Source organism: Zonotrichia albicollis, chromosome 3 (genome assembly GCF_047830755.1).
Source record: "Zonotrichia albicollis isolate bZonAlb1 chromosome 3, bZonAlb1.hap1, whole genome shotgun sequence".
Taxonomy (NCBI): Eukaryota; Metazoa; Chordata; class Aves; order Passeriformes; family Passerellidae; genus Zonotrichia; species Zonotrichia albicollis.
Genome location: NC_133821.1, coordinates 109,807,215 through 109,827,447, shown reverse-complemented (window position 1 = coordinate 109,827,447; position 20,233 = coordinate 109,807,215). Strand labels below are relative to the sequence as shown.

General features: G+C 34.5%; 1 protein-coding gene across 4 annotated transcripts in view; it reads right to left on the bottom strand.

Moving 5' to 3' along the window:
• The window catches only part of EYS (eyes shut homolog), a 790,428-nt gene that overhangs the window by 582,222 nt on the left and 187,973 nt on the right, over window positions 1-20,233 (bottom strand). For all 4 annotated transcript variants that reach the window (XM_026791587.2, XM_074538459.1, XM_074538460.1 and 1 more), the window contains exon 12: window positions 19,846-19,950. In XM_026791587.2, coding sequence (XP_026647388.2) covers window positions 19,846-19,950 — 105 coding nt within the window. The remainder of the gene's footprint in view (window positions 1-19,845; window positions 19,951-20,233) is intronic.

The following is a 20,233-nucleotide window of genomic DNA, read 5'->3' as shown; positions in this document are numbered from 1 at the left end:
GATAGAAGCAGATTAAATTATTTTCTTCCAGACATCTACATTTTCTGAGAAGAAGTTGTTCATGAAGTTTTCAACTGAGATTGATTTAATAAAAAATAGACATGTAAAAATTATTAAATGAATCATTCTCTAAAAATATCTGGTTTTCCCTGCTTACTACACAGCTATGTAATTTATCCATTACTATTTCAGAGGAAGGTAGCTCAAGATAAATTAAATTAATACAATTTCTAGCTAAGGAACCCATATTAGATACTAACAAAATTGCTATTAGAGACTCTCCATGTGTTTCCAACTTCTGATGTTATCTACAAGGTCTGGTGTTCTTTGGGATATTCCACCAGGATGAAAGACTTATCTTACTGAAGATGTCTGTACTATTATCATTACCATTTCAAGGAAATCCAGCAGCAGCTAAAACACCTGTTTCTTCTTGAGAGAATCTGGAATATAAGCAATGTTGTTTCTAGTACACTGTAAGATAAAAAGGATTCCATGGAACTTTATACTTGTATTCACATTGGTTAAACATATGCTTGCCCAGAAACTGATTAACGAAAACTGAAAATCTTTTAACACCTAATGTTAAAAAATCCTGCCCTATTTTAGATAATGTAAAAAGACTGAAGCTATTAATAGCTCACACATTAACTAGATTGATGTTAACATGACGCAGTCAAGTGCTTAATAACTTTTCTTTTTCATCATAGTACTTGAAAGATCAAAGTATCCTTCTCCAGCTCAAAACAAAAATTATTTTACACTGCCTGAGAATGAAATTTTCAGGAAGGAGCTCATGTATTGTGATTTTCCTCTGAATTGCCTTGGCATGGTTAGTTACCAATGAAATTAGGAGCAAGAGCTCAAACATTCACAGGTTTATGCACAAAAATTTAATTTGTCTTGCAAGATTAAGGAAGCCATATATTATTATGATAAAACTCTACTTTTGTTGATGATAGTTCACAAGTTTGGATGCACTGGTTTCTATTTTTCTTTTTTTACAACTCCCAAGACTAGAGTCTATGGAAAGAAAAGCTTAGGAGTGCAAGATTCAATGAAAAAAAAAAACCAAACCCAAACAGATACACAAAATGCATCCCCCCTTCCAAGCCCAATCTCAAAAAATCCCTTGTTGCAAATGTTTTGGGAGGTTTATCCACATCTGTGAATAGGAGAGAAGTTTGGTTCAATTGGTGATCTTCTGATTTTCTGTTTCCTGTGAGGGCTGAAAAGTCCCTGTTCATGGTCTAGGCAACGGTACAAGCTGAGATGTTGGTATGAGAGACACTGTGCAGAGAGAACTGGGAGCAGATACTGGCCTGGCTGTGGCAGAACTTACTTGCACAGAGAATTCCTAGTGCACAATGCCCTCTTGCTGAGCCCTAGGGCAAAGAATGCAGTCTAAATAGTGATAAGAGATGTGACCTGTCTGGTAGACCACTATAAGAGCTGATCTTGTACATAGAACAAATACTCACTGTACCTGATTTTTTTTCCAGGTCAGTTGTAGTATTCCCTTCTGTTTTCCTTTGTTTATCATTAAAAGAAAAAAAAAAAAAATCAGCATCAGCATAGCTATTGCACCTAATTTGTTTTGCCTTTTAAATTGAGGAGTTATGTTGGGTCCTTCCTTTATTAACCCTTTGGAAAAGGAAGATGGAGGCACAGGGAAGGGGGAGAAATGTCTCTCCTGATGGAAGATTAAAGAAGAGGAAAATGTGCAATTCAACCATTTCTTTCCATATAGGATGTATTTCCTGCGAATGTAATGGAAAATATTGTTACTATATTAGCCTATTTCATGGAAATTTGTGTATTTACATGCATTATCTATAATGAACTGTCAGATTATCAGAGCCTCTCTAGGAAATGGCTTGATGTAGAATGCACCAAATAATTAATTCACATTGATGATGTTTATCCTTTATGCCCAGTAGTCTTCCTCCTTTTCTTATCTGTATTATTGAATTAGTGTATAACATTTGTACAGTCTTTAACATGCTCACTATTAAAAAATCAATGAACTTTAATAAAATTGATTTTTTAAAATACGGCATACAGAGTATTCTGTGAGAAATTATACCTTGTCTTTAGATTTTTTTTTAATTTTTTTCACACTATTTGGTTAGGTGTAATGTTTGGAATTTTGTTTTAAATAAATAAATGTTTTAGTTAATAAGGAGAGCTGAGAAATCACCTCTCTTGATCTGCTCACCATCTGCTAGATGTTGCAGTCCAGGATGTGGTTCCTGGCTCAGGATGTCCATTTCTGAAGTATGAAAGCAAATGAAGCATATGCTGAAGTGTGTCCCACAGACTCAAGTGCAGCTCGCGACGCACTCTGGTCCCGGTGCCTTCCCAACAGACAGATATTCCCATCTGCTTGCAGGGGTAAAGGCCCCAGCTCATGCTGCTCTTTGGGACAATTCCAGTTACTGGACTTTGTATTCTGCCCTGCTGAACTTCTGTGAATCTTGCTGACCCAGCTTTTCACACCTGTCAAAATCTTTCTTTAGGGTGCTCTTCCTTCTAACTAAATCACTTCACCCAGTTTAATGTCATGCACAAACTTGGTGATGATGCATTCAGTCATATCATCCATATAGGCTAGAAAAATATTTAATAATATTGAGCCCTAAACTAACCCAGTCATGTGTGGGTGCCAGTTCAATTTTATCTACCCTCCTTGTGCTTAACAGTAAAGGCCATTTTGCTCCAATATTGGTCTATGTGTGCAGTCTATTTCTTCACCAAATTGTCAGAAGGGATGTTGTAGGAGGCTGTGCCAAAGTGATTTACTAAAGTTAAAGAAGTAAATTCACAGCTCTCTTATAATCCAGTGAACAAACTGTTTCATCATTGAAGGCAATCAGGTTGTTTAAACCCAATTTACCTTTGTTAAATCTGTGTTGGCTTTTGCCAACAAATCTGCCACATAAAAATGTAAACCCACACTGCTCAGTAGTCAGCCTGTCTACAAACAGCAGTGGTGCTTCCAGCAGGGTGAAAGGCTGTGGTTCTCAGTCTCTGTGGACAACAAATATATTTAAAGTGATGGTGGTGGCCTCAAGGATTCTTTCAAAACACCTTATAATCATATATATGACTTTTAAAAATCTAAATTACAGTTTTTCGCTTTCACTGAAGTGGATGGGGAAATAATTTAGCTTTATTCTGTACCTCAGTATCTCTCATATCTCTGAGAATTTTATTGGGGATCTTGAAAAGTTTCTTCTCTTGTAATATTAACCCTCAATTTCTGAGGCAGGAATTAAGGCTTTAACATTACTTTACAAATATTGCTATTGAACACTATGATCACAATTTAGTATTAATTAAATAGTAAAAGTTACTATAAACTTAAAAAAACCCCAAAGACAGTAAAGATGATTCATTTAGTTAAAAAGTAAGTAATAAAGCAACATCATGAAATGTTTTGCATATCATTTTAGGACATAACTAGATTTTAGACCATTGCTATATCACTCCATGTCCAGGCCAGCATGTTCTTTGGGAATTAATCTCTTTGTTCTGATGCGTTTGTCCTTATATCTTTAATTCTGTTCAAATACAATTATGTTAAAATTGAGGTGACTTAATATATTAGGGTCAAACTCTTGATCCTACAGTCCCTGTGTGCCTGGCAACCAACTCTTTAATTTATATTCCATATTTTCAAATAGCAGTTGATTTCTGAGAATATTAATATAATTAATGAGTGATGGACTACTAAACATTGTGGCAATTACACACTATGTTTAAGTAATCATTGAAATTCTGTTAAAAGGACAGAATTCCCTAATAGCATAAAATACATTTCGATTAATATCCTTAGCATTATGAATACATAAACTGTCCTTTCAAAAATGTGTGTATCACCCAATTGTAAGGAAATACTGGACCAGTATGTTATTTTAGCTTTTGCATCATGGCTAGTTTGATCCACCTGTTAACATGCAGGACACCATAAACCAGATGTGAAATAAATTGATTTTCAAGTCATCTTATTAAGAATAGATACCAAAATATACAACTAAAACCAGAAATATTTGGAGGAATTTCATGGTTTTCTTCACCGCATTTCTATTTATTTCTATTTTGCACAGAGCATACACCTCTATTATAATTTATTGTAATATATTTCTTTAGTTTATAAGCTATATTTATTAAAAAAACTGTGCAATTGATATATATTTAGACATATATATGGGGAACAATCACTTGAATGACAATAAAGCTTTTTTTGTCAGACTTCTCTGGCTGCCAGTTAGACAAAAAGAGTATCTATCAGTAAAACTGGGTGAAGAGACAGATCATTTAGAGGGAATCAGAATGGGTATTTTGAGGCAAAACTACAGAAATAGAAATAGTTCTATCTGCATGTGCAAACTATGTAAGATTTAACTGATTTCAAATGTTATAAGTTATCTTTCCTGTTAATACATAGAAATTTTGACCTTCATTTAGTCAGTGTAGTCACCCACCAAGCATGCTACCTTCCCTTTACTGCAGAGAAACCTTAACACAACACTGTCTGGCTCATAGTCTTAACATTTTAAATAAAAATATTTTGCACTCTATTTTTACTATTACTTTCCTCTCATGTTCTTACCTTCTCTTGAGCAAAGTTATTGTTTTGGCTGCCTAGGTCTAGTACTTTTCCCAGTTGAATGTGTTTTCAGTGCTAGCATGATTCAGCCTGGCCGCCTCTATCTGCTGATGGCTGTACAGTTCTATCCATTCTCCTGCTCAGCTCTCTGTGGGGTTTTTGAGGCAAGCTAACACCACTTCAGCCAGATCCATAACCCAGGCATCACATGTATTATTCACACACATTCTTGTTGCTTTCCTCAGACCTCTCCCTTGCTCTGCGCTGCTTGTCCAGCCAATTGCTCACTCACATTCTGACAATACATTTGCTTCTGTCACTTTGTCAGGGCTAGCATTTCAATTTTAACACTCAATCGTTTCAGCAAAACAGCCTAAGTTGTTGAGAAAGTTTAACTTCAGATGAGTGTGAGATGAAGCTGTGAGACTCAGAAGATGCAACATGTATCTCACAAAACATGAACATTATAATTTAGCATTGAAATACATTCAGAGATAGTAAGTTATGAAAGAAATAAAAGGAAGCTCCATGGCAACACCACTTTTTGTTGCTTTAGTTTTTGTTTGTTTTAGTTTTTGTTATATAGCACTTTTATCCCAAAACAATTTTTTCTATTAGAACATTCTTTTTCTTTTTCTTCTCAGGAAAATACAGATGAACTGAATCCAGCTTGACAGCCAAGACATTAAACACTCTGATATTTTTCCAGTGATTCTAAAGCTAGCACTTCATAAAGTATTCTCTTTTTCAAAGCTACATTCATCTTGAAAAATGCATGATTCACTGTAAATAGCCAATAAAATCCATAATGTTTCACTAGAGTCAAGATTTCAACTTGTCTTTCTAAAGCCTTTCTAGTAAGATGCCACTTGGTAGCTACACGCTACACCTAATTGCTGAACAGTTACTGTATTTTTCCAAAATAAGTATTTCAATAACAGCAGTTAGCTACAATACAAAAAAATCCCAGGACTTGGGAGCATGACTGTGTTATTTGGTCTTCTGTCAGCAAGAAATTCCCCTCTAATATTACTAGGGATTGTTGGTTTTGGTTTTTTTTGGGGGGGAAGGGGACAGGAAGTAGGAAGTAAGCACATATTGCCGAGTAGTTATGATCTGCATTATTTCCAGTGGACTATACTTTTTGTGCAATTCTTTAGAAAAGCAGACTTTTAAATAGGTTTCAAGTGTCTCAGAGTATAGAAGTGAAAAGCTGGTCAGACCTTTCTGACATTTGTGATACTAATTTGAAAATCTCCTAAGCCTCATAGTACTGTAGATATAAAAAAAAAAAAAAAACACTCTAAACATCAGTAGAAATCTAAAACTCACTGTCATTCTTTCTACTTTTACTTGATTCCTACCTTAAAAGTAGGAATCTCACATGCATTTTACTGAGTAATCAGGTTTGGTTGGTAATGACTGTTCTCTGGGTGATCTGAAATACATTAATTCTTTTGTAGAAAATGAATAATTAGAAGACATTTAGTGTAACTAATTATTTTTCAGGGTTTCATTAAGCAGAATAAATAATTATTTAATTCATCACATGCACAGATAACAAGTGCAATTATCTGATCAATATACTTTCATAAATGATAGTGACATTATAGACATTGGCACATTTTGCTGATATTCCTTGAGATGTTCTCAAAACCATCTGCCTTTATAAAAGGCAGCAAGATAACTGGTGTATTCAACCTAATACAAGTAATGATAGCCTATCTTTTATAACAGGTGTAAATCTTCCTGAAATGTATGATTTTTCTATTTTTTTCCTCTAAATTCTAATAAAACTTTCAGTGAAAAATTGCCTCATTATTTCTTGAAAGTCTTGACTATTAATTTCTCATTCTAAAGCCAGATAATATTTCATATGCTAGAATGTATGCAAAAATCTATTTTTTTAACTTGTTAAAAAGTTCTGTCCTTGTTATAAATTTGTCATATAATTAAAATTAGAAAACGGAGACTAAGAAATTATAATTTAAGCACTTAAACAGTTTATTATATTTTTCCTCATACCTTTAAAAAATAAATTCTGTGAGATTAAGTTTATGTAATAAACTTAATAAACTTTTACATGCAAAATCTCATTAAATTCAGTGAATAATTTCAAATTCAAAAAAGTCACAGGTCTAAAAGTTCTATTTCTATTTTCTCCATGGATGGTAAAGTTGTGTTCTGATGCTTCTAATGACTGAAAAGCTCTGTCATTAGCTCTCCTTTTCTGTCACAGTGGAGAATTCCCAATAGATTTTTGTCTTAAGGTGGCTAAAATTGAACACGTTACCTTAAACATAGAAAAACTGAATCTATATTAAGGAAATCACAATACCTAACTATGCAATTACCACTGTCAGTCCTTCAGCTCTCAGTGATAAATTATCTGTCCCAAGCGAAAAAGGAGAAAGGGAAAAACTATTCCTAAAATACACCTTTTCAACATATGTTCTTGAAGAAACCCCAAAAGACCAAAAAAACCCCAAACTACTAACTCAGAGATATGAGGGAGGAAAAGAAAACTTGGATAAGTAACAGCCTATGTTACACAAATGTCATTTGCGTTATCAACCATTACTATTTACAGCACACATTTACATCATATAGCTGATCTAGTCCTCCTTTGGATCCCCGTGGATGAAAATCTGTACAAGAGAGTGCATTCAGAGCCCAGAAGGCCAAACATAAAAAAAGCCCATAAACCTCTTTACAGACCCCAAAAGCTGATTCAAAATAAGAATGTCCAATAGTCCAAGGAAGGGTATTCTCTACCTCCACTTTTCCCTCTTGAGGCTCATACCTGCATTACTGCATCCAAGTCTGGGGTGCTCAAGACAAGACAGACTTGTTAGAATGGGTCCAGAGAAGAGCCATGAAAATGACCAGAGCACCTCTCCTATGAAGACAGGCTGAAACACTTGGGGTTGTTCAGACTGGAGAAGAGAAAGCCCTGGGGACACATCATTGTGACCTTCCAGTCCTTTAAAGGGGCATATTAAAAGGAGGGAGAAGGATTTTTTTATACAGGAAAATAATGATAGGACAAGAGGCAATGGTTCTAAACTAAAACAGGCAGGTTTAGATTAGACATTGAAAAGAAATTCTCCACTGCAAGAGTGGTAAAGAACTAGAACAGTTTATTCAGAGAGGCTGTGGTATGTCCCATCCCTGGGAGTGTTCAGTTCCAGACTTGATAAGGAGTTGACCAAGCTGGTCCAGTGAGAGGTGTCCCTGTCATGACAGTGGGGTTTTAAAGTAGATGATCTTTACGATCCCTTCCAACCCAAATTGTGCTGCATTAAAACAATGCTGAAACAATAAATTTATGATGCTGTGTTCAGTGTATTCAGTTACATTAGAATAAGTGGAGAATAAAGTTTCAATAAAAAGGTAAGTGTAACTAGTGATGCTAAAGTCCCAGTGTTCAGTTCATAGCTATGGCTATATACATTTACCACAGCAGTGGATAAAGGTAATCCTCTTTGCACTTTGAAGAATACTTAGAATTCTTTTATTACAGCAAAAGTCCACAGGAATGAAATGGGTATTCAATCTAATAAAGTGGAGAAACTTCAAGAGAGAGATGCCCTCTTTCTTGTAGTAGAGTATGTGGGTGGCCATGGGTGGCAAATTAGATATGAGTTTGCAGTGTAATATGACAGAAAAGTGCAATTCACCAAAGGTAACAAGTCATGGAGGATAAAGGCAGTTGTCATTCTATACAGCTCATGTGGTATAAAATCACCCAAACATGCCGTTCTACTGCATGTAACTTGACATCAGAGAAGTTGTTGATATACAGCTTGAGAAGATAATTTGTGTTGAAGGACTGTATATTTGGAGTAAAAAAAGGAAAAAAGAAAAAAAGATTAAAAAGATGTAGGTGGGCGGACAAGAGGATTACTCACTGATAATTTCTAAATATACCTGAAGAAAGAAAATCACTGGTGGGATTAACTATTTATTGTGCTACTGGAATGCTACTGCAGCTCTGCAATAGCAGAGCTAAATTTATCTCAAAGCCTACCAGAATATGCAACAAATCTATTTCACTAAAATTTTGATATATTAATGACTTTAATTATCTTTAGACTATAACTACATCTTATTTTATGGAATGAAAACAAGGAGGAAAAATATGGCAATGTGATTAGTTAATGCCGGTGGGCAGCTGAACCCAATGCAGCTGCTCACTCAGTGCCCCACAGTGGGATGAGAGAGAGAATTGGAAGAACAAAAGTAAGAAAAACTCATGGGTTTGGAAAAAGACAGTTCAATAGGGAAAGAAAAGCAGTGCATGCAAGCAAAGAAAACCAAAGAATTTATTCACTGCTTCACATCAGCAGTCAGTTGCTCAGCCATCCCTAGGAAAGCAGAGCCCCATCATGCCCAATGGTGACTTAGGAAGATAAACGTCCCTCGCATCCTTCTTCCCTCATTTTTATATGCTGAGAATGATGTCATATGGTATGGGATGTCCCTGTTGTTAGTTGGGCTCAGCGGTCCAGCTATAGCCTCTCCCAACTCCTGGTGCACCACCAGCATACTTGCCAGCAGGGCAGTGTGAGAAACAGAAAAGTCCTTGCTGTGCAAACACTATTTAGCAAGAAACATTAGTATGATATCAACACTTATTTTGTCACAAATCCAAAACACTGCATTATATGAAGTGCTATGAGGAACACTAACTCCATTCCAGCCAAAAACAATAGAATTTTTTTGAAAAGTAAAGGTTTGTTTTGGATGACAAGGAAGTTAATTTCATGAAAAGGAAGCTAAATGAACTTGCTTGAAAAAAAGAAACTTGAATTTGACCATGAAGTTCAACTAAAGTTTAACTAAATCCCAGTTAGCAAAGCTGAATAATTCTCTTGGAATTATGTGCAATCTGTACTATGCTCTATTTCTCTCCTGGTTTATGTACAGACTCCCCATCCAGCTGTCAAAGCATGCTTTTCATACTCTGAAAGTCCAGCTGACACAGTTGGCACAGTCTGAGTTACAAGCTTAAGGAAGAAAGCTGCTGAATCCTCTCAGGGAGTACTTGCAGATTGGTTTTGGGCTCGATTCCTGCGTAGTAAGTAGAAAGAGTAACCAGATATTCAGTTTCCTGTCTAACCACAGTTTATGCAAAATAGACTGGAGAGAATAACCATGCCTAGTTATGAAGGCAGACTAGAACTTCATACAGGTCTTCTTCACTGCTAACCACAATGGATTATTATTTCATTGTGTGACAGTGATCATCAGCAACAAATTTGTCATTCAGCTGGTCCGCAAGGATATCCTTGTTCTACAAGGATAAGTGTCTTTTCTCAGCTCTTTTACCAATATCAATATCAATGTCAATGTCAATATCAATATCAATATCAATATCAATATCAATACCAATTCATGAACAGTACAGAAGTCAAACACATCTGGCAGGGCTGCACTAACATGTAGAAGTAAAATAAATGGTTCTAAAAGAAGGCATAGAAATGATAAAGAGTGATAACGTATTCCCACGAAGTACAGCATGGTTTAACCACATTCAGGCAAATAAGAATATCTTTCTCATTCAACTAAAAAAATAAGAAAGACAAAAAAAAATCATGCACAAGGTAAATAAGTAAGTTTATGTGGAATTTAGCTAAAGAAACCTTTCATAAAGTTTCTTGATGAGACAAATTCACCACATATAGAAAGGATTAAAAGTCAGTGTTCTTTTTATTGAAATATTTCCCTGAGAAATTGCATACAAACCCTTTCCATCAGTCTACAATTTTGGTTGCTTAATCAAATAAATTTCCACAAGAAATTTTGATTACTTACATGAACAGTCATAAATACATATTAATAATAGGCATCTAGAGAGATATTATTATGTATATTTTAAGTGGTATTATTATGAGTTTTTGTTTATCCAAATGTGGTTTTATCATTGATATGTAAATTGAATTTCTAGGTATCATAAGAAATCTGCGAAGATGAAACTACACATGTAATCAAGGAAGTTTATAATGAACTTATTTTACAAAAAATGTCAGTAAGATGCAGTCAATGGCTCAATGTAGAAGTTGAGATCTTCTCCTCAATCAACTCCTCAATCTCAAGTTGAGATCAGTGACAAATGGTGTTTCTCAGGGGTCAATAATTTGGACCAGCATTGTTTGACATCTTTGTTGGCACTAGCACAATGGAATTTAGTGCACCCTCAGGCAACTTTGCTGACTGCACCAATCTGTGTGGTGCAGTTGAGATGCTGCAGGGTAGGGATGATGTCCAGAGGGACTTTGACAGGTTTGAGAAGTAGTTATAAAAGGCAAGATTCCATGCCTGGGACAAGGCAATCCCAAACACAAATACAAACTGGAAAAAACTTTGGCAGAGGTTTGGCAAGGTTTGCAAGAACAGGACAGAAAGAACAGAAAAGAAAAGGATTTTGGGGTTCAAGGGTGAGAGGACAAGATGGGGATAGATTCTAGTACTTAAAGGAGGGTTTATGAAAGAGGGACTTTTTCTATGGGTAGGTAGTGACAAAGACAAGGGGAAATGGTTTTAAACTGAAAGAGGGCAGATTTAATTTGGATATTAGGGAGAAATTCTTTACTGTAAGGGTGGTGAGGCACTGGAGGAGGTTTTCCAGAGAAGTTGGGAATACCTCATCCCTGGAAGTGTTCAAGGCCAGGTTGGATTAAAAAATCTGGTCCAGTGGAAGGTGCCTCTGCAGGAGTGCTGGAACTAGAGGATCTTTAAGGTCTCTTCCAATCCAAAACATTCTATGATTCTGTGCAGATACTAGGTTCATAAAAATATCTGCACCAAAAGAAAAACATATCCAGTCACAAGGTGCATAGATGAACAGGCTATCTCAAATGTACAGGCCATATGTAAGAAAAGACATACCCAAGAGTAGTTGACATAATATTGTAGAATTAGAGAAAATGAAAATATTTTGTTGAAGAATCAATGAACCTTGGAATGGGATCCCAACCTAATCATGTAGATCATCATTAAATTTGATCTTAACTAGGATTGTGGGTAAAACTGTCCCTACATTTGATACATAGTGCTGTAGTAAACTCTACTGAGTTGTGCAGGTGTTCCTTTCTTAAGAAACAGTTATGCAAAATTGATCATTGGTGACCCTTTATGTTATTGCTAATTGCATAGCTTTGATTTATTGTTTTTAAAATGAACTGGGAACCTGGTCTCAGAACTTTCTAGTTCTGTTTGGACTGAGTACTTGATTTGAGGATTGCCTATGGAGGTGGGATGCAACAACAAATTAATAGTGTGGGCAGCCTAGACTACTCCAGACACGGTGACTGGAGTATTAATGCTATTAATTAATATAAAATTTTATTTTTAATTGCTGAAGTTATATGCAGAGAGGATGCCATTTCTCTCAAACAGTGTGCTTTAATTTGGGCAGCAGCTTCACTATTTTCAGTCCTGAGTAATCCTCTAAATAGGACTGCCAATTATGTTGAACATAATAAAATTCTGTGGTAGCTTTTGTGAGGTTTCATTTTAGTGAACTTTTTAATTGCTTAATTGCCTTATTACAGCTAATTTTCACTGTTTGTACAGACTGCAATTCTGCCTTTATCATCCTGCTACACATATCATCCTTCCTGTTATTTTTTTGATGATTCACATTTAGTTATAATATATACACATTTTCCACTTGTCCTTTTTAGGTCCAGATAGCAGAGTAAAGCATAGCATTGCGCTTTATTAAAATAGAGGAACTTTTTTAAGAATCTTAAAGGTATCATGAAGAGAATATGGAAGAAAATTATGCAAATTTAAAAAAAAAAGCTACAAAGTTCATTTGTAAAGATGAAAAATGACATCAGAATATTGCTAAGGAGACCTCTGTCAACTTCTACTGCAGTGTCTTTAGTCACAGAGTAAATGGCATCAGCTGGTATTCATCTCATCTGTCTTCTGCTGGCTAAAACTTAGTTTTCGGAATGCAAGGTCTCCCAGTTTAAACTCTGATACAAAAGACTGGTACCTCCAGCAAAATGTTCATCTCATCTGTATTAATGTTTTCTATACAACCAAAAAATAGGGAAATTAAACTGTGGTATATCCAACTACTTCCTATTTTGTTTGCAACAATGAGGGTTGCCCTTCAAACAAACAAACAAGCCAAAACCCATTGAACTCCCCAGGTCATATTAACACTGAAAATAAAAACATCATAAAGAAAGCATGTCATATAAGTGCTCCTCATATAAATCAGGTATCGTGACACTATTGTAATACAAATAGAACAATACTTTCTGTCACGTGTTTCATCCAATATTCTATATGAACAAATAGAAACATCTATCAATTTAAATAACATACAAAAAAAAAATGATGAGTAGCACAGGAGTAATGCAGAAATGTTTTTGAAACCGAAGAAGGGAGGTTGTCATGGAAACAACTGTGTTAGAAATCTTTTTGTTGCTACAATTTTATTCAGCTGCTGATGCTTATTCTTTCATGTTATTTTGACATATTAAGCTTCCTGAAGTCATCAATGATTTTAATTTTTTCAGAATAAGGTGTTAGGTTAAGAACTTTTCAGGTGTAAAGAAAAGACTAATGACATATTCATGTGCACTGAAACACACAAAAATGAAAATTTTCAGTTTACTCCTACTCTCATCTAGCTGAAAGACTAAAAGGAAAGGTGACTAAAAGAGTGAGTCATTACCTCCATAAAAGGCTATCATGACAGTCTACACAATATTTTGCTTCAAGTGAACTAAAGGAAGAAGTAAACCTGTAAAAACAATTTCACCAAATTTGAAAACCTTAAAATATTTATCCTACATGAATAAAACAGGTGGACTGAAAAGTTTAACTAACAGAACTCATCTATAAAAGTAATTTAAAAACAATTGAAGTTTATAATAAGTAAAATAAACAAGTAGCAAGTTAACCAGTAAAACAGTGCACGTACTCAGTGACAAAAAATAAAAATTCTTGCTAACTAGACTGTCTGCAAGAAACAGAAATTTAATTAGTGTTTATGAGCATACCTGCAACAAATACAAGTTTCTAAATATTTGTTTTCATAGAGAAAAAAAAAGGTGAAATTCAACGGAAGCAGAATGGAAAGGGTAACAAGTGGCAAATCTTCATAAAGCAACCTGAAGATGCAATATAAAAAAAAATTGAAAGCAAACTCAAAGAATTAATAGTGGTTCAATGAGCAGTATAAAGAGCCAAAATTAAAAAAACCATCAGGGACTAATAAAAAATCTGAAGACCGAGCAACATAAAAGAAGAAGAATGTACAAAGAAACTTCAAGGCAATAAAACATACAGGGAATGAATCCATGGGTTTGAAAATGTATATTATTTCTTGGAAAAAGAGCAGATCTAAGAGTCTCCATGGATACTTTTTTCCCTGCTAAACATGCTAGTTCACTGATAGGTTAAAAGTTTACTGGATGCATTAATCTTAACAAAGGTTGGAGCACAGCACAGGTCCTTTAGGACTTTCTCATCGGTTATCTTCCCTTCAATTTTTTGATAGATTGTGTGGAGAATTACTTTCACTCTATACTGAGCCAACACCATATTAGTTCCAACATCACATTCTAAATCAAGTATCAAATAGTAGCTGCATATGTATCACCACTTAAATTTCCTTGGCCATTGCCTCCATCACTGAAGATGGTATTATTTTATTACACTGAATTCAGAATACCTGCTAATCAATACTGATAAGTCCTTATGTTTCTAATGATAAAGATCACATGGGGTCAGCAAGTGATGACAAGAGACAGTGCCTACCATTTTCCTCAGTACATTTGGTACTGACTGAACGTTTTCTCTGCTCCAAGGAAAGAGGCTGGAGTTTCTTCCAATAAAATTGATGATAAACATCAGATGATACAATTTAACAACACAAGATGCCTTGCTGGGGTGAAACACAGGTTTCAGACTCCTTGGAATACCTTGGTTTTCCAGTGTCATCTTCCAGACAGAGCTGCTATAAGGGCAGCACTTGGCTCTATCACAGTACTGAGCAGAAGGTTTATTTAGGATCTTTCCATCCTGCTGATAGGACTTATAGTTACAGTGCTTTTCCCATATTTCAAGAATCTCATGAAAATTTTCTTATGCTATTTGTATCAATGAATAAATGAATTTAAATATTTTAGAACTTTCTTTCTACAGACTTCATCCTTTGTTGCACGAGAGACTGGATGATGGTAAAATAATGAAGGCTCCTATTTTTACTTTTTCTTTAATCTGCTGATTCACAGCATTGATGCTTGTGGATGTGTGGTGGATTCACCCTGGATGGCTTCCAGACCTCTACCCAGCTATCTGCTTTCTTATTGCCTCTTGTCAGCAGGACAGGGAGCGAAAATTAGATGAAATATCTCATTGGTTGAGATAAAGACTCACTTGCTAGAGAGAATTATGGGAAAAATAAGCTCAACTTGGAGAAAATGGATCTAATTTATTGCAAATTAAACCTAGAGTAGGATAGTGAGGAACAAAGCAAAAGCTAAAATATATTACACTTGACCTGACCTACCTAAAGTTCAGAAATAATGCCTATAAAATCTCCTGTACAAGGTCATCAGTATATAGCAGTAACCCGTCACACAAGCTATATTATTATACAATTATTTTCCTGAAAAACAGTTTCAGAAGATGTTCACCTGAAAGCCATGCATGTCTTTTACTAAGAGAGAAAAGGACTTAGGTAATGATTTCATGCAATATCTAAAGATATTGTCTGATTATATTTGATCTATCTGTATATTACTCCCTCTTATCTTGAGATGCAAAAATAAAGATCATGTTCTGTCACAAAAATCTGCAAAAGTAGTCCATTACTAAAAATAACCCATACCTTTTGATGCATGGGCTTCCTATGTTGTGTTAATAAAATTAGAATATTGTACAGGGAAATGACAAAAACTAAACCCAAAGAAAAAAAACAAATTGACCAAACAAAAGCAACAAGCAAACCTCCCCCACCAAAAAAACCCCAAAACCAAAAACTTCAACATCAACCCAAATTTCTTACAAGGAAATTATTTTATCTAGTTATCTGCTTTTAAAATTTGACTCTAGTTATTTCAGGTTTCCAGCAAAGCTGAGATACATTTATGTGAATTAACGATCTGTATGATTAAATGACCTCATTTCATCCTATTTAGTGACAATATCTTATCAACAGCAGGATGGACTACTGGAATAATTTCTAAGGTCTCAGCTGTATTAGAGAGAATTTTAATGGATTATTTTTAAAGCTGCTGAAAGGGGATTTGTCATATAAAAATAACAGTTTGAGTATTAAAATTGACCACATATGAAGAAATTGAACTACTTGAAAGTAATTAATAAAGCATAAGATATGTTTTCATAAAATGAGCTCATACTGTTAAATGCATATGTTTTAGAGTTGTTAAATATATTAAGTTCTGATTTATTGACAAAAAAACCAATTGGGCTTCTCAAGGATGAATGAACTCTATGTGTAAGTTTGAAAACATAATAAAAATTGCAAATTTTGGGTCATTTAAATGGACTGTGTAGGCTACAGAAGCATTTGGGGTAGATCTGGGTAACTCTCTAGAAGAAAAACTCGGAAAGTTAATATACACATAAAAATGTTTGATTGATTATTGCCTTAATATAGCACAGGTCAATTTGCATATCTGCATGCTTTTTCCACTTTAAACTCCTTAAATAAAATAAAACTGGAGGACCACAAGTTTCAATCAAAAGCAGTTTTATCAGATTATGAATATTCTCTGACAATTTAATTTCCTTAACTCCCCTCAATGGCAATATGTTAGTTGCTGTGCATTTCTTAATCACTCTATAAAGGCGCAGGATCTGAAAGATCCTACTTATTATCAGAAGCAGCCTAAGTATTACCATAACATTCTTGTTGAGTTAATGAACCTTGTTTATTAATCAGGCTAATCTGCTTACTTTCTTCAGATACAACCAATTATCTACAGGACACAGTATGGTGAAGAATTCAGCCTTACATTTTTCATGTATCATGTGTATGATGTGAGAACATCATCCATGTTCTCACTGAGCCAGGTATGCATACCGTGGGCAACCAGATAAGCTTTTGGAAAAAATATGTATCTTTATAATAAAAAGTGCTAGTCTTACATTCACTTTGCATGGACATTCTATAGATAAACGATAAAAAAATCTCTATTTCCTTTCAAAACATATATGCTTACTCTGTGTTTACTATTACACAGTATCTCTTCATTATGAAGCCGTGTCAAGATCATTAAACTGTCTTCAACCATTGCTAATGCAAAGCCCCACATCTGTCTTAGCTTAGCATGAATGTTTATGAAAGAAAAACTAAAAAGAAATTAATCCTTTCCTTCTAAATTGTACTTTAAGATGACTTATGCTTTTTTTATATTCAAATAAATAGCAATATTGTTATGCCATATTCTGAAAAAAAAAATTCAATAAATTTTAATGTATGTAACTTCTAATTGTGGTTACCCTTTTAATGTATGTAACTTCTAACTGTGGTTACCCCTGAATTTTTAAAAAAAGGTAAAAAACAGTGTGGCTCACTTTCAACATGGCAGAAATGTTGACATATTTCTTGCCCAACTAATTTATTTTAAGATGTATCTAGTAAAACAGAGTTACTATTACTCATAAAATAATAATCTAAAAAAAATTAGAAACAGAACCTCCACTGAAGAGAGAGGAAAGATTTTTATGTTCATTGTTTGTAACATATTTGATATTGAAAGGTCAAATTTAAGAAGATATCATTATACATTTAAAAAATGGTGCAGATACTGTTTTAGACAACAGAGGCACAGCAGAAAAGTGCAAAGACAGCAGACACATACCTAATGACTAAAAATGTTATTGGTCTAGTCAGACAGTTATAGATACAAGTTTTTTCATTTAAAAGAACTTAATCATTAGGGAGTATCCAAATTCTTTTGGTTCCCTTGTCTATTGAATACATGTGATGTATTAAATATTTTTATTCTTTTTTAACTCACTATTATTTCGTTGCTAAAAAGCCAACAACTACAGTTCCTCTGAGAAGCAAAACTTATTTTTTCCAGAAATCCAGTAGCACACTGGCTGTCAACAAGAGTATGGGGGAAAAATTGTCTTTTTTCACTTAAAGATTAACTCAAGTCATCTGTGTTATCTTTTGAAGTGACCCTCTTGTTAGAACTGAGCTAGCAGGAAAAGTACCCAGTAACATAGCTTCTTGTGATTTCAGGCAATTTACAGACATTATTTAATCACAACAATGTATTTGAAATGGTTACATTTGTTTATCTGCACTTTCACCTAGAGAATATGAACAGGGATATTAATTAATTTGGCCAAGGGCACAAATACAATATGTATCACATTTAGATTAAAATTCTCCTCTTTTTAGCTCATTGTTAAGTATTCACATCTGCACACAATTTTTCCCTTCTCCAATTGTTTGCTATCATATTAATAATGTAGCTGCAAATTACAGCAAGTCCTAACTCTTCTCAGAAATAACTGATCATTTCTACAGATGACCCCTGGTTCACTATGAGGTTTTTTTGATCATTTGACTGATGATGATGAACGACCACTGCTATAGACAGCATTTTTTAGAGTCATTAGAATGAAACTCATTTTCCAGATCTCACACACATTGGGAATTATTACAAAAATTAATTGGGTAAGGAAACCTTTACAAAGTGACTGGCTTTTCTTTAAAGAAAGAGACATGGACAATTACTAATACAATGCCACAACAATTTTGTTTCCTGTCACCGACATGCATTCTGCTGTATGAAAGAGTTCTCCTTTTAGATCTGTGCAAAGAAAGAGGTGCAGCATGCTTCTGTGTAAAATTCCCGTGGATAAAAGCTTTGGTGAACACCAACAAGAGTCAAAAACATGATAGCAAAGTGATGCATTGAATGTGATAATCTTCATCTCAGAAGAACAAAGGAAATAATGTTTGTGTTAATGTTTTGCTACAGCCTTTATTCAGTGAAACACCTGGCAGGCTTACATTTCTCTCAGTGAAGCAACAAACTTGAAAGCATCACTTTATCTTTGAAGATATAAGTCAGTATTGTCTTCAATTCCCAACTCAGCAGATACTGACCTCAAGGCATTTAAGGATGTTACATTATTAAATACATTAAAGTTGTCTTTTAAAAAGTTGCTCAGTTTGAGAGGGTTCACTGGAGACCTGTGTTTCAGTACTCTGACATTTCCAGGCTTTACTGATCACCATAAGTTTATCTTCAAAACACCACAGTATCATACGTACTTCTTAGTCCATAACTGTATAAAATTTGTTTTCTTGACCTTATTTTCCATAGTAACAATGAGCTTAAAAACGCAAATGTAAATAAAAAACAAACCTTCTTTAATTCATCAGTAATTTATCATCCATATTTATGAATGAACTTACAAGTTGCAAAATCAGTACCCCAGGCTCCTTTGGTCAAATCTATTATTTCTAAGGTCAGGAGTTTCTCACCCACCCTTTTCTACGTTTTCTTAGTCAATACAAAATAACATGTAAAATCTCAAATTAAACAATATATATATAAAATTAGTAAAGGAAAAACTTTCAGCATCATATATGTTTCTCCCTAATTTTGATTGGTCTTTTTGTGTTGCTCTTAGTGCATTTGCTACCTGGCCTGATGCATCTTGGATGTCCCTTATATCCTCTAGCATATCTTCCAGCCTTATACAATACCTTGGGTACTTCAGGGCATTTAGGATACCACAAAGATCAGGCAACCAGATTGAGGTCATGCAAACTTTAGAGCAATGTTCAGTTCCTTTGGGAATTAGCAATTTGGCCAGTGGCATGAGATTTGAAAGATTAAGGTTTTTATGTTTGCTAAATTTCAACATTTTGCTGCCTAAACCCTAAGTTTTATGAAAGAAAGTATTGCTGTAAGGTGTCTATACATATATACATTAAATAATTTAAAATCTTCAGTTCTGTCATATTTCTTTCCCAATATGTTCCAGTACTGCAAGCACTTTTTTTATCTAAGTAATCTATAATTTATAAGATTTTCTTACGACAAATTAGAAAAAAAAATATTTTTATTAGTCTAAAAAACTAGTTCTGTACATTTCAAAATGGAAGCAGAATGTTTGCATTATACAAGATTTTATAGCACTTGAGTAGCAAGTACTGCGTCATATTGTGCCAACACAGAAATAATATAAAAAGTATAAATGCTTACCAAAGGGGCAATTGCATTTGAAGCCACTTTTGTCTTCTTCACAGGTTCCTCCATTCCAACAGGGTCTGTCTTGGCACTCATTGATGCGAACAGAACATGTTTCTCCTGAAAATTTGAATTAAAAATAAAAAAAGGACAAATGTGCTCACGTGTTGAAATCATAGAAGTGCATTTGCAATGCAAAAAGTCTATGGGATTGTCACAGTCTACATGGTGACCCCACTGGCCATGGTACACCATGTACACAGGACTACTGATAGACTCACTGCGTGTCATGAAATTTTCTGCTTCATTGGTTACAGGGCAGTCCATTTTGACAGGCAAAGTTGGAAGCATTACAGTCAGGAAAATAGAAAGCTTTCTTACTGAGGTTATACATAATCCTGAC